Here is a 16,067-nt window from a genome sequence, read left to right on the forward strand (position 1 = left end):
TTATTCTTTATCATGGATTAAAGAAGTACCATATGACCATATGACAAGATTTTTGCTCGGTGCAACATTTCTCGTAGTGTCTTTTCGCTGAGTAACTTGGCACGGCAAGTGGTAACAAGTCACATATAAGGTTTTTTTTTAAAAAAAAAAAATCAATCTCGATATCAGGAACAGTTAGTGCCTTAGTGAATCAATAAAACAAGTCTTTAACTTCTGACTAGGAATGTCAACCTATTTCTATGTAATCTGTTTCCTGGCGATGCGTGCTCAAATGAGCATTCCAGTATGTAAGTGGTTCGAGTCCGGAGATAAAACAAAAAGCTTAGTTCTGGCATTGCTTTGAGATTGTCTTCTAGATAGTTTACAGGAGAATTATTATGGTTTATTCAAAATGTAACGATATATATCAGTTCACACTGCTGCTAATGGTATAAAACATTCAAGCTCATTACGTTTCCAGACAATAAGAGCTTGTTGGAAAATGCAGCTTCAACGTGGTAAAGTAGCATACAAATAGATTTAAAGATTATATAGGTTATCACAATACTTTATCCCTGGATTAAGATGTTGAAGGAGTATAACTATTATGTTGTGGGTTTTAATAAATATCTTAAAAAGTGTCGCAAAAGAAGCAGATGGACATACACGTGCGCTTCTGGAGTACCATTAATGGGCAATATGTTCGTATTATTTCACATCGGCATTTTTAGGGTATTCTAAAACTTCTGTTCTTTAATTGCTTTCGAAAACATGCTTTCACCTTTAAACTTAAGATTATTCAAATTTCAGTGAAAACTTCAAATTTCTGCATACCTTTAACTCATATCAAGATGTCGCCAAATGATCTCTGTAATCTATATATGTAAAAATGGATGTGTATGTGCGTGTTTCAGAATAACTCTGAAATGCTTGGAAGAATTTTAACCAAAATTGGTATAAATATTACTTACAGTCTGGGGGGGGGGGGGAGAAAAAAGTACTGTCGGAGTAAGATCCCCTGCACACCTAGGGAGAAGGGGAAGACAAAAATAATCGAAAATGATTAGTATTAGTGTCGAATCACCAATGCACTTTTAAGTCCAGTTTCAAAGAAGAGTAAGTAGGAGGGGTGCCATATTAAAAATGATCAAAAACGGTCGATATGAGTGTCGAATCCATAGTTTTCGAAGTTGCTGAAATTAACAATGGCACGTTTAATCCCATTTTAAATCCAAATTTCAACACCCCCTTGGTACTCCTGAGAGGAGGATGGTGACATAAAAATAATTGAAACTGTCCGATATTACTGTCAAATCAATAGTTTTCGGCGTCCCTAAGTTGATTGTTGACAATTTTGACACTCTTTAATTCCAAGGTCAGGCCCCAGTTAGGGTAAGACCCCCATAGCACTTCTAGGGGGATATGTATAAAATGATCGAAAACGGCCCATATTAGTTTCGAATCCATAGTTCTCGGGGTCGCTCAGATAAAGAATGACACTCCAGATGCCATTTTAAGTTCAAGTTGAGCTCCCATTAGCACCCGGAGGGGGAGGGAGGATTGTGATATGTAAAAATAATTGAAAATGACCGCTATTAGTGTCGAATTCATAGTTTGTTGGAGTTGCCGAAATGAATAGTGACGTTCTCAATGCCATTCGCAGAGGGGGGGGGGGGAATAAAATTTTACAAATAACTGAGATTATGAGTTTGTATCAAATTCGTATTCTTCTAGATCAGAAAAACGTTTAGTCCGTTTGAAACGACTTGGAAGATAGCACTACCCACTTCAAGTTTTTTTTTTATTATTATTATGCCAATTTGATAAAAAGACTTATTCTATAGGGGTAGGATGTTTTAATACTTATACCAAAGTAGAGTACCTTCTCTATTTTTATCATTGCACTTTCATTGAAATTAATGTTCTAAGGAGGAAGGAGATTCAGATATTTCCCATAAACCTATTCTTCTCGTGCAAAGGAGCAGCATTTTAGCTAATACTTGATATAGGAAACTGTGGGTTGCCTACTCTTCTCTTCGAGTAGTATTGAAGCTGCTGCTTTTGAGGTAACACTGAACAATCGTTGAATTTCTAGAAGCTTTTTGTAACTTATTTAAGGATGTTCCAGCACGCCCTGTCGATTATGCTCAGTATAGAGGTTTAGAAAAATTTCCAGTAAACTTTTATAGTAGTGTTGCTCAGCAAACTATTGACATTTATCTGTATCTTCTGTTGGATGTTAAAGGTGTCAAGAAGTGTAAGGAAGTTTCTAGCTCTTCGAGGGATAAGAATGTGCAAGGTATGTTGCAAGAATATAAAATGCTTATTCCTAAATTTAACATTTCTTTAAATCACTTGCTTCAGAAAATGATCCTTTCTTTACAGCATTCCAGACTGATGCTCCTCTCACTCCATTTAAGAACACTTTATTGGCTGTGCTTTAAAAAAAAAAAAAAAAAAAAAAAAAGTGTAAAAGTTTGTTAAACCAGAACTCTTAGTTCTTCGAGTTCATATATACGAATTGAAAATACAGAAAATCTTCGTGAAAAACTTCGATATTTGCTTGGCTACAGATACAATTTTTAAGAAATGTCAACCAATAATAAATAGATGTGGGCATTTTAAATTTTCACTGAGATCGCATGTAGTGTGTACCAGAGTCGGACCCACCTGAAAAAACCCACCTAGGTTTTTGAGCTTTTTGTTAGTATTTTATTGGTACAATTAAGGTGATCACATTGAAAGTGATTTTTATCAGATTTTAGACTTTCCTTGGGCGAATTAGATGCTTTCACGTTGAGGTATACATCATCATTCAACATAAGACTTTTATAAAGTTCTGAATGCACTGAATGGATAAACCTTACCTTAGTTTGAGATAATTATAGAACAAATTAATGTGTGGATTATGCTTACAGCCTATTTGAAATAAAATATGCAATTTTATATACTTTCCGTGAATAGTGTGCTCGCAGACTCGGCCACGCCGAGGGATGTTATCCTTCATATGTTTGATGTTTTTAAGGCCATGGGTGCCGGTACTACCAGTAAATATGTAGTGCATTAGTAAAACTATTAGTATTATTTTTTATTACCTTTGATGGTAACACGTATTCTTCAGTAAAATTTGATTTTCCAACAACAACAGTTTAGTCCAGTTATTTTTTACTACTCTTCAAATAAGCATTCTGTAGAATCAACAGCAGCAGTAGCGTAAAAATTTTTGTGAAATTTAAGAAGCTTAATACTCAGAGTTTCGAAAACCACGTAACGCTTATTATTTCAAGTGCTGAATTCAAACTTCAGTGGAAGTTTTGATGTAAGGTAAAGAAAACTTGCATTTTCGGAAGAAAAAAAAAAAAGTCGCGAAAGAAATGCTCGGGAAATTCTTGCAATTGAACGCACAAAGTGTCGGAAATGAACTTCAACAATAAAACTATTTATTTTATGCTAAAAAATACTTAATTTCATTCAGGACATTTTCAAACATTTATTTTGTAAAACATGAGTTTTATATTTGTTTTAAATTAATATATTTGATGTTCATATTTGGCGAACGTCACTGAGGCTCGTGGGATGATTCGATCTACATTTGTTCGTTCGTCTGCCTGTACCACAGATACAATAAGGTACCACTTTCAGTCTTAAGTTTAAATTTGCTGGGTACAAGCATGAGACACAATAAATTAGCTGTAGTGTGTATTTTTGCGGCGATCCAACGTAAAATTTCAAATTGGCTGCCATTTTTACAAAACAGTAGTGAATAGAAAATTGTTGCAAGTTGTGACAATGACAATCTTGAAATATAAATAACATTTTAACACTTTTACCCCAAAGACATTGCAATATTTCGAAAAAAACCAATTAAACCCAAAAAATATATGGGCCCAGGTGGGTTGGGCTTTAAAAAAAAAAAAAAGGAACTTTTTTTCAAACCCTGGTGTGTACAGAAACCTGTTATTAAACTTCTGAAGAAGTCACCTTTAAAGTATAAATTGACTAGAGCTGATTCGTGATTGAATCCTAATGCTTCTGTAGGGTGTGTTGTTGGAATGAATCGCATGAAGTCTCCTTTAGCCAAATTAGTTGAAAACCATTGATTAGATAGTAATACTGAACATAAAAGTTGAGGTAATTCAAAGAGTTTGGTTCGAATTCAAATTGTAAAACGTTTGTCTGTAGATATTCTAGAAAGAAAATTCATTATTCGGCTTTATTTGAAGGGTAAGGGGAAAAAACAAGGAATGTCCATGTATGTGCTTTTTCGGGTGCTTTGTCCTATCTGTTGGTGACTCTTCGTACTATTTGATTATATATGCCATGCATACGTAGATATAAAAATGTCCATGTAAAAAGGGGCAAAAGATGTAACTAATCCTATTCTTTTTACGCGGTTTTCAATATTAAATCGCAGTTTTCTCGACAATGCAGTTTTGTGGCATTCCTTCTTTCTTCTGCTTACCCTTCATTTGTGAAAAATATATTACTTATATACCATCATTGCCGTTTTCTTGGTCTAGTTTCCCATCAATATGGGAAAGGCTTTTTGGCTAATAACATTTAAGGGAAAATTTTATGGAAAACCGGATATTCTTTCCAGTAAGTTTCGTATTCACCCTGTAGAATCACTCTCGATTCAGGTATCCAAGATATGTAAATAAAGTAATGAAACTGGCAAGGTTGCGCACAGTCCGGCAACTCCGGTGACGTAGGACTTGGAGGGCGGTAAATGAGCGTGTGATACATCACCAGTGTAAATGGGACCTCGCTAGCGTCACGTTGGTTGTCCGTAGAGTTTGCTTTAATGAAGCAGGTTTTGCTTCACACTTGGACATAGTGCTGCGGAAACTTTCGCAGGCCTACGGGAACAGTGTTTCGTGAAGGGCCTGTATGTTTCGTTGGTTTAGGGCATTTGCAGAAAGAAGAGTGTCAGTTGAAGACAAACCTCACAGCGGAAGGCGTTCGGTTTCAAGAACGTATGCACTTGTCGAAAGAGTCTGGGAGCTTGCGCGTTCCGATCTTCGGAGAAGAGTTGAATTTAAGTTTAGCCGTTGACTAATGAATTGAGGATGTGAAAAATCTTCAACCTGGTTGCGAAAATACTTACGCAGGAGCAAAAGAACATGTGGAGAAACTATTTCGATATTTCCGTCAGTTCTTGCAACGAAGACTTTTCGCTGCAAGGTACACTCATGTCCAAAATTATTGTCGCATGTCTATAAATCTGTTGTAGGAATATAATTTGATAACGAATTCTTATAATGTTAGTATGTGTATATTCGGCAAAGACATGTATGTGGCAAATTTCAGGTCAAAAGAGCAGTAAATAAGAACAATATAAACTAATTATTTGCTGAGCAAAACTATATATTTTCGTTAAAATTCAACACGTGTTGCAGTTTCGCCAACTAACTCTTTGGCTTCAACAGACACTATGTAATACAGGAAACTGCAACACGTGTTGAATTTTAACGAAAATATATAGTTTTGCTCAGCAAATAATTAGTTTATATTTAATTATAACAAAGCAAAGTTTCTATTTATGCAAAAAAAGAACAATAAAACTTTCTTGTCCATTTAGCAACATTTTGTTTCATTTCTAATTTTCGTATTTATATTTCTTTTCCGATGAAATTTACCACAAATATACATTTCCCGATTATACACATAGCATCAGTATTAAAAGTACCCTGGAAAATCATTATCAAAATATATTCGTACAAGAATATAGTTATAGGTATGCGACAATCATTTTGGACATGAGTGTACATCTTCAATTGACTCTATTCTTTCTGCAAATGCCCTAAACCAACAAAACACATTGCCCCTTCACAAAACATTGTCTCCGTAGGCCTGTGAAAGTTTCCATTGCAGTACAATCTCAGGCTTTCCAATGCTCCTATATTTCCTACATTTTAACGAAATCACCTATATTTTTGTGGCATTGCTACTTCCACTTGTAAAAATAACATAATAGCTAACTGCTCAGAGCTACAAAAGAGGGAGTTCTGGGAGTTTGTGAAGTGATTCTACATTTGTTTGGTTTCAAAACTGCTTAAGAAATTACTAATATCGAAACCATTGTTGAAGTACCTGCGGTGTCTACATCCATTATTCAGAAAGGAGATTACTTGCACGGAATTTGGCAAAAGAAATATCAATGTCTTCATGAATGAATGGAAGCCTATTCTGTGGAGCCACTTATTGAAGATTCTTGGTTTTTGAAAAAAACTGAATGTGATGATGCCAGATACTTGCCCATGGATCAATACTGGGCAAGAGTATGTGATATGAGAAATTCGTGTGGAACAATTAAATATCCAATGATATCTAAAGTGATCAAACCTTTGCTATCAGTATTTTATGGTAGTGTTGATGTGGAACGTGGTTTCTCAGAGAAGAAACACATTTTAGGAAGTGATCGATTCCATCTTGCACACGAGAGTATAAAGGCTCTGAGAACTGTAAAGGACAGCATTCCAGCATTAGAACGTAAGGAGGAAGAGTTGAAAACCTACCTGTTATAAAGCAATTAATAGATGCTATGCAGAACGCTGGAGAAAGTATAAGATTACTTAAAAAAGTGCAGATCCAAAGAGGCTGCAATGGCAAAGCGCATTAAGAAATGCGAAGCAAGAAGCTGTTTCAAAGAGTGAATCGTCTATGAAGAAATTAAATGAAATGGGACGACACAGTACAGAAGGAAATGGAAATAGCTACTAGACTGATGCTCAGGCAAGATTATCTTCTGCGCTATCAAAGAAGGACGTGGCTGACGTTAGTGTTGCCCAGGCAATGATCCAGATCGTATCGTTGAAGATGAATGAACTACAGAAAATTCAAGATGAGCAGCACAAAGAGAAACGGAAGATAGCAAATAAGTATATTCAGACACTGAAGAAAATGAAAGTGTAACTTATACTTTTACTGTTGTGTATATTTCCTTTGATACTCTGTGTGCAATTGGGTATTTAGTTACTTAGAAAACCAACTCTTTGTATCATGTTTTTTCTGATTTTTTAAAATGAATTTTGTATTGATTTTTACAACTTATGTATGTTATTTAAAAAAAAAAAAAAGTATTGACATAGAAACAATAGTATCTTGCAAGTGATGAAATTATTCACATCTTGGAGACGTACACTTACATTGATTTTCTGATGCAGATCCTTTTTACACTTTCCTTATGGTCGCTGCTTAGTACTGGTGAGCTATGTACGAAAACACTAAGAAACTCGTATAAAATTTTGCAACAGATAACTACCCGTTTAGTTATATTTAGAGTAGAATATATGTTCATATAGCATTTGGTGTAATTTCCATGTGATTTTTTTTTTCTTCTGTGTATTGGATAATTGAGATGTTCCTTTTTCACAGCTTCACGAAACAACCTATATTTTTTCATCGTGATCTCCTATATATATTTTTTCATTAGCATTGGAAAGCCTGCAATCTTTGAGTAATCGAAATTTATGTAATATCTGTAACGGACGCCTCATTTACGAGCAAATAATGTCCCATTGGTGTTCGTTATACAAAGGTTTCACTGTAGTAATAGTTATGTATACTTGCATTGCTGTCCAACAAAGTTAGTAATACTAAAAGAAAGAGGCTTCGAACACTACGATACATAAAATTCATACATGTTTGCACTAACACTACGTTGTGTACGTAATACCAAATTTTCTTCTTTGTTACAGAGCTATTTATATCAATTGTTGCAAGGTGTTGCTTATTGCCATTCTCATCGTGTACTTCACCGGGACTTGAAACCACAGAACCTTCTGATTGATGTTGAAGGAAATATTAAATTAGCCGATTTTGGACTAGCTCGAGCCTTTGGAGTGCCAGTAAGAACATACACCCATGAAGTTGTGACACTGTGGTATCGTGCTCCTGAAATATTGCTAGGAAGTAAATTCTACTCAACGCCAGTTGACGTTTGGAGCCTTGGATGCATCTTTGCAGAAATGGTAAGTCTTCCTTAGTTAACAAGTTGAAAATTATTTCTTTATTCAACGTCCCACGCTTATGCCCTATAGGCTAAAGGAGATGGATGATAAATGAAAGTGAATTATTATGAAATTAAATTTTGTTCTCCCACCAGGAGTCGAGTGGTATCAAGTGCATCAAAGGCAATCGCGCTCAAATTTAGTAATTAAAAAAAAAATGTAGGTAAATATTTAACTCTTAAGGATTTATCTTATGTGTTGAAAGAGGTCTATGAATCGGAAGTTTTTGACTCAATCAACTTTTTGATTTCATTTTTTTCAGTCTTTCAATGGAAAATTAAAATGATTAAATTTAAAAATAAATACGTTAGACTGAAGTGGTCAATTTAGTTAAAATTACCGAAGCGACTGGTGCGGAACAAAGGCGACAGCAAGGTAGTCCGTATGAACTTGATAAATCGTATTAACAGTGGTCAATTCGAAGCTAGTTGGCATGTGTCTCAAGCTTTACGTATTTTGTCTTCGATAAATTGTTTTCAGATATTTATTTATTTACAGTACAACCAGTATATGTTGGACATCATCATCATGTTTTTCCGTGGTTTCATTTTCATGCTTATTGAATTTTTTCCCTGAAAAGTCAAAGTCAGTTTATATTCTACGAATTTAACCGAACATACCCGATCTGGATCAAATTTGTCGTGGTACCCATATGATTTTTTTGTGCAAACTTTGGATCCCAGATTACGGGACATCAAACGTGAGTTCACATTTTCAAAGAAAGAAAATAAAAAGAGACTAAAAAGATTTGCTTTGTGGGAGACGTTGACCTGCTATACAAGCTTGTGAAATTTTAAGGTGTGCAAGTTTTTGGTTCCAGTGATGGACTATGGGCTTTCAAATTTGGAACTTTTGGACTTAAGCAAATATTTATTTACAAATATTTTCCTAAGTTAATGGACAATTTTTTTTTTTTTTTTTTTTTTTTTTTTTTTTTTTTTTTTTTTTTTTTTTTTTTTTCGCAATTGAGACATTCCTACCAGTCTCCCATATTCTGGTTCCGGCAATCATTTCATATCATTCACTTTCATCGATCATCCGTCTCCTTTAGCGTAAGGACATAAGTAGGTTTTCTATAAGTACTCATCATTATTATTATTTGTAATAGTAGCAGTAGTATTCTAATACTTATGAGTAATAAAATTATTATTGGGGTTGAGAGGAATTTACAAAGAGAAAAAAAATTGTCGATACAGTTCTAAAATAAAAGGTATTTGATTATATTATAGTGAATATTGTTTACATAGCATTGGTGTTCTTCCTGTTGCTTGTTTTGACTATCCTTATTGTGAAATGGTGTTTGTGGGAACTTTTTCTAAATTCCAAATCATGTGGTTTACTCCACACGTTTCCTTCTGTTGTATCAGTACAATCCGAAATCAAGTGTTACTCTACTCTGAAATTCTATAGTGACTCACTTTCTAATCATACCTATCAATATCTTCCATATTTGCTATGTATTGATGGACGATAATAGGTGGGAAATAATTTCTGTTACTTTCCTGATGTATTAGAGGAGCGGAACAAGACTCTGAAGCCATAATAACAACACTGTTATTTCTGTTAGAAGCAATGTCTGTTTCTTGTGCCAATCTTGTAGATTTCTTGTTGCATCTTTTCCACAGCAGAACGTTAGATACCGAATAGCAGCTAGTTTACTGCTGTACTCCAGAACAACACAAATACCGAGTCCACAATCCTTGTACTTTTCACTGATTTACACACTTTGGCCGTGATAAAGCTCTTTTCACAACACCTACCCCACACGTGTTGCTCCTATCCACACTTTGAAACCATATCGGAAGACTTGCCTTTACAAGCTGTGCGACTCCCATGTTTATTGGAGTAAGGGACCACCGCTTTATCTACACTGTGATGTTATGTCGGGGCATTCATTTAAAAATTAGTGTTCAACGCTGTGAAGATCAGTCGTACTTTTGCAAAGTTATTGATACGGTCATCTGTCGGATACTAGTCAAACCTGTCTCTGTTCGTTATATTATGCACATCTTTCGTTTGTTCCCAGTACAGTCTTAGGCGTGGAAATTGCGGATAAGCATTCAGAAGTATGAACATTTAATTTAATCAGCGGAGATATTTCCTGTATAATTTTGTTGATTACCACACCTATTAGATTCAATTATTGTAGTATCAACGAGATTTTTTTCCCTTTCTTTAGGAAGTAAATCCTTTTTCTGTAAGGTTGAGACAAAATTCCATGGGAAAGTATGCAGAGGGCGCAGCTTTTCGTCCACGAACGTACTTCATTTCAATTCCTCGGTAGTTTACTACTCACATGTCGTAATACAACTTTTATTTATATTTATTTAACAGTCAATTCCTGCTTTCAGAACAACTGTCCTTCGTATATCTATTTTCCTAACGTTACACATAGGGGATAATATTAATGTAACCACTATAGTATTTACAGGTTTCATGACAACATTAGTAAGAATTTTTAAGTTTCTTAATATACGCCATGCAAACCACTATATATGACCTATCGCGCAGTATTCGTGCTTAAATTTTGCCAAAATACTATCAGTACGGTGAACTACGAAATCATCACCGTTATATCGATAGGCGAAGTATTTACTATATAATGTAACATTTATGGTTTGAGTATTACGTAAAGTTAAAGAAGTGTGTAATCACCGAAGTTCAGCGTACAATCAACGCTTAACTTAAAGAGTTTGGATTATGACAGCAGTTTTACAAAAATCCTGTGAGAAGGAAGCATAATTTTCTAGACTAGCATAAAATTATGTAAATCGTAAGAATTTTCTTCATACGTTTTTTTTCCACATGATCATATTAACAAAATAGTGCAGGAGGAAATTCTGAAAGGTGAGATGTGTTGTCCGGATTAGATGAGGAATGCGTCAGGGAACACAGAAATAGCAGAATTAATAGGATTTTAAATATTACGACACAGCAAATAAAGAGTACGTTCTTTCCAGTTGCTGTTTCATCACGAAAACGCAGCACTAACAATAATTGCAAGCATAATCGTCGACGCAAAGAGAACATTTGAGGAGGGGGTGGGAAGAGCTCAGGGTTGCCCAAGAGACGAGATCAAACAAATGCGCTTTCTTAGACAAGAAATCTCTTTCAGGACAGGATAGCCTAAACTCTTATCCTGTACGTGCAGACAGAGTAAAATAATATGCCAGTGTTTTTAATTGCAGTGATAGTTGTAATTAGGAGATTTTTTGTTTATATTTGTCGATTTAGAAAAAACCTTTCTGTTTGAAGATTTGGAGCAAATAGGCTGGTGTAGTAAAGAATAATAAATGTGTAAGATGAAGTGATAAATGACTGGTATACTCCACGCGTTAATGATTATTGAATTCTTTTCACATTATCTTTGATTAGAGTTAAGTAAAATTAATTATTCATGCTAGATCTTTTACAATTTGGCTAATTCGTAACTAACATTATCTTTTAATTGATCGCTGATTGTGTAAAACAATACTGAACGCAATTTAAATGGAAATTAGTCAAAACAAGTGAAGAAGTAACGGGTTCGTTCTCTTCATTGGAACTTTCGATGCTGAAGTTAGCAAGATACAGTTATCTTTGCAATGTTTACAGCAAATGTGCATATCAGTTATCGTGTCTTAAGATGGAGCAACTATGTCGGTGATAGAACCAAAAGCTTACAAAGATCTAAACCGTTTGCGTGCACTACATACGCAATGCACTACATACGCAATATGATAAGAAATTCCAACAGATAATGGGATTGATTGACGTTTAATTTGGACGTCAGCATCGAGGCTATTTGTCACCGTCACTATCAACACGACCGCTCAGACAGAGGCTGTTTAAAAACGAATATATTAAAATTAAAGAAATAAAAAGAAACTGCAGCAAAATATAAATAAAATCCGAAAAGAAAAGTGTTTAAAAACGAACATAAAGATATAACAAGAACAATAAATAGTAATCCCGACGAAAGCTCATGTGGTTCAGATTCCACGTTAACAGTAGGTCACGTCTCATATAGCCTCGCTGCTGAACGGGACGTTAAACTCAACTCAATAAATAGTTAGCTCACTCTTGGATAAAATTTTTCTCAGCTAGAATAGTCGTAGCAACTCATCGTTCGGACATCAGTCTTCACTTCCGAACCCGGAACTTGGAAGTTTGTAATATCTTAAATGATATCCTTGTAATTATTACCATCTTGATTCTTGTTTTTTAAATGAACATAACTTCGCTTTTCTCGTGTGTTAATACTGAGGACGACGTTCTGTCCATTAGTCTCAAATACTATTACTATAGTTTCTTCCCAAGTCAGCCGTGACATTGCCTCTCATAGTGACGTTGAATAAAGACAACATTCTGCCTTGTTGTAGACCACATTTCACTTTTGAACCTTCGCTTTTTGATGGTTTGTCCGCACTCTTCACTAGCAGTCTTCATAAAGTTGTTTGATACACTACGATGGTTCTTTTATATTCCAGTTTACTGAAGTCCTTTCAACAAGTGTTCCCTAGTTGACGTCTTCTCTAGATTAATACACCTTTTCTGAGTCTCTATACCTTTGTGTGAATGCTTGATGTCTTTTCTGCTTCTTCAGTTCTATTTTTCTTGCATTCCTTTTTTTAACACCCTTTGAGATATGTGTAGCTGAACTTTTACTATGGACATTTTTCTATTTGAATTTCAAATCCATTGTAATGTTCCTTTTTTTTTTTTTTTTTTTTCATATCCGTCTTTTTACATTCTTAGTTAAATTATTATCAATTTTTTCAATGTGATTGTGCTTTTCCAGACGTAGTTAGTGCTCTGTTTCTTCGTTAATTGCCTATTTCAAAAATTTAATCTGTTACATAACCATATCCTAATATTCTAACTTGTTACTTTATCCCTCTCTTCTAAAAATGTTTAAAGCTTAGAAGTTTATCCGTATTACTGCTAATGTTTGTTTTGATCGTAAGAATGTAGGGCGAATTACAGTCTGGTCTCTGCATGAGCGCACTTCTGTGATCAATGTGGTATCTTGTACAACCGTTCGTTGAAGTTAAATTTCAGTGTATCTATCTTGGATATAAGCGGATTTGTTTATCAGGTTCTTGGACGCTGAAAACATAGTCCATTATCTTCTCTTCACGTTAAAATCGCTTATAACCAGTTTCACATCGTACTTCGAAAACTGGTTTAACCCATTTAATCCCAAATTATTTTTGATTCAGAATTTCTTAATTTCTTCTAAACTTACTGATTTTGACCTCATTTAATATATTTTGAGGATTTTAGTATTGTTGATTTTAGGTTATCGTCCCTTTCAGCAGCGAGGCTATATGAGACGTGGTCCTACCGATTAACGTGGAATCCGAACCACATGAACTTCCGCCAGGAATGGAACCCGGGCCTCCCACGCCAAAGGCCCGTACGCTAACCGTTTAGCCACAAAGGAGCTCAAGAGAATTTTAGTAGTAGCATATGGACTGGTAACAGGTCCTTATTGTAAAAAACGAAATAAATCCAGACAAAAATAAATTGTTCCCATTTGGGAACAGTGGGATTAAAAGGGTTTAAAAAATCCAGATCTTTCATAAAGTTATTATCTTCATGTTCTCCCCCTTCCTTCCTCCTATTTGAGTGAGTATATTTATAATAGTATGTCACTGCCCTTTCGTTTTAATGTACATAGATGTTGTTATACAGAGGTGAACTATCAGAGTTGTTACAGGAGCTAGTAGATTATGCATTGTATTTGTTTTTAATACAACTTTAACACTGGATAGAATAGAGAGTACTTGTAGCAAAATCTAAGGCAATATAGATTTATTTTCTCTCACTTTTTCTGTGATAATTGTTTACCCTAATACCTTCTTTGTTTTTCTTTCAGCTGACAAAACGAGCCCTTTTCCCTGGCGATTCAGAAATAGATCAGCTATTCAGGATATTCAGAACATTGGGCACTCCAGATGAACAGTCGTGGCCTGGCGTTTCTCAACTTCCGAACTACAAATCAATGTTCCCAAGGTGGGAGGCCCAAGAAATGAAGGAATTAATACCTTCATTGGATTCAGATGGAATTGATCTCTTTCACGTAAGTAATAAAATTGTACCTGACTTTGTAAAGGTACCCTGAATTAATTTTGTATGAATATCATATATACTCCAATGTTCCGATGCTATTATACTTCCCATTTTTGTGAGCTGTAAATAAAGTGCTGATAACATAGTACAGATATATTGAACTTGACAATCACTTACAGGCATTCTGTGTAATTGGGTTATCTTGCGTTGTTCCCAAATCCGTGGTATCTATTGTATACCATTGATAAAGTTGATTTCGGTAATATACTCCCATACGGTTCGCAGCATGGTCAAGATATCTAGATACTTTGTGCCTCGCCTCCAATAAGTTCTTTCCGTCGTGGAAACATCAAAATCACACAGATTCCATCATAGCCGGTCCAAGGCCTATGTTGAAAAAGGAGCAGGAGCCTTCCACAAGGTTTCCAGAGACACCCAAAACAGAATCATCTCATCTCACTTTACTTAATACTCTCTTCAGTAACTTTACTAAGATTTAAAAAGAAAAGGACATGCTACTAGAAGAGGAGATTGTTTGGTCCGTCTCCCAATTTGGCACTTTACGCGTTCTGTTGGATCCGGGAGTGCACGTGATACCTCGGCATGTTAACTTGAGGTAGGTATTTAGTTCCTCAGCCAACCAAACTGGGAGAGAGATTTATCTTCCAAATGACTATGCCTGCTTAGTCAGTCCGGTAATGAACGAAGTACCTCAACCGTAGGAGGGTGAGAGTCCTCTCGTCCGTACTGGAAAGGAATAGTTTGTTTGTTTGTGAAATGGTAACCTATAAATGCCATTGGGTTTGGAAGAACGTACTACGTAGTACCTTACGTATATTATCTGTCACATTTTTTTGTGTGTGTGTGGAATGGTATCTTTTGCTCCTTGTAACAATGGAAGGTATGAGAAAATCAGTTAACTTAATTGTTTAATTGATGTTTTTAAAAATTTTAAAGCCGTGAATCTTGGTAAAATTAAGTGAAACAAAATATATTACGTCTGCAGTTATCGCAACACACAACAAATAGTGACACAAGCAGGGAAACACAATAGTTCCACACAGTAGAAATATTAAAATCACTTGAGTAAGATTTATTGGAGTGCAGTATACGAATATTTGGCGTAGTGGGTATCATTCGTACCTACCAGTCGGCAAGTTTCATCTCTCTTACGTGAGATGCTCAATTTTTGACGTACCTTTTGAACTCCTATGTTCAGTAACTATGAATAGTAATAGTAGTAATAGTAACTATGTTCAAAACTTCACTTCAAACGGTTCAGACATTCTTTTGTTATGATAGACAACGTCTTTTCCATTTGTAATATACAGATATAAATAAATAGTATATGTGCTGTCTTGTATGCATCAGTTATTTGTTGATGTAAAAAATAATGTGCTGTATGTAATGTTGTCAACAATACGTAACAACATTTTCCATGTTATCAACAGTCAAGCTGTGAATTTTGTTTGTAGGATTTATCGTACGTTGAATGTAATCTTTCACACTAGAGGCAATTTAATCTTGAATACTGACCATTATTCGGATTCATTTCTCAAGTGTTTTTCTTTCCTCTCCAATCATTATTCTGTCAATAGCTCACAGAACACTGGCACCGGACTTTCAGCATGCATTATGTTTAATAAGACAAAGTGGCCAAAGCACCAAATATATATTATTAATACTTGTGTAACAGTTCGGCAGTGTAACATCGACTTCGCAGACACGTTCTGAAAAATCAATTCAAAAATAACAACTGAAATATAAACAGAAAGTGAAAGGACATGCCCACACTACCCAGAGCTAATCAAATTTTTCCTTGCACTCTTTACATCCATCTGTATAAAACGTAAATGGAAAAAAGGTAAAAGAATAAACAACACTACCTATAGGCATGTGTCCAAATTCAGAACAGGCGTGCAAGTTGTTGGGGGAAAGCTTCGACCCAAATGTGCTGCAGCATGTCAGGTGTTACACTGTCGGAGACTGCATTAATGCATTGTCAGATATTATGGATAGACT

The 16,067-nt window shown here is 35.2% G+C and overlaps 1 protein-coding gene across 3 annotated transcripts in view; it reads left to right on the forward strand.

Annotated features, from left to right (window-relative positions):
• The window catches only part of LOC145678622 (cyclin-dependent kinase 2-like), a 128,054-nt gene that overhangs the window by 108,902 nt on the left and 3,085 nt on the right, over nt 1-16,067 (forward strand). For 2 of the 3 annotated variants that reach the window (XM_081748976.1, XM_081748978.1), the window contains exons 3-5: nt 2,225-2,278; nt 7,680-7,952; nt 13,852-14,055. In XM_081748976.1, coding sequence (XP_081605102.1) covers nt 2,225-2,278; nt 7,680-7,952; nt 13,852-14,055 — 531 coding nt within the window. The remainder of the gene's footprint in view (nt 1-2,224; nt 2,279-7,679; nt 7,953-13,851; nt 14,056-16,067) is intronic. The other variant, XM_081748977.1, reaches the window with a different exon arrangement.

Source organism: Thermobia domestica, chromosome 2 (genome assembly GCF_964235325.1).
Source record: "Thermobia domestica chromosome 2, izTheDome1.hap1.1, whole genome shotgun sequence".
Classification (NCBI taxonomy): domain Eukaryota; kingdom Metazoa; phylum Arthropoda; class Insecta; order Zygentoma; family Lepismatidae; genus Thermobia; species Thermobia domestica.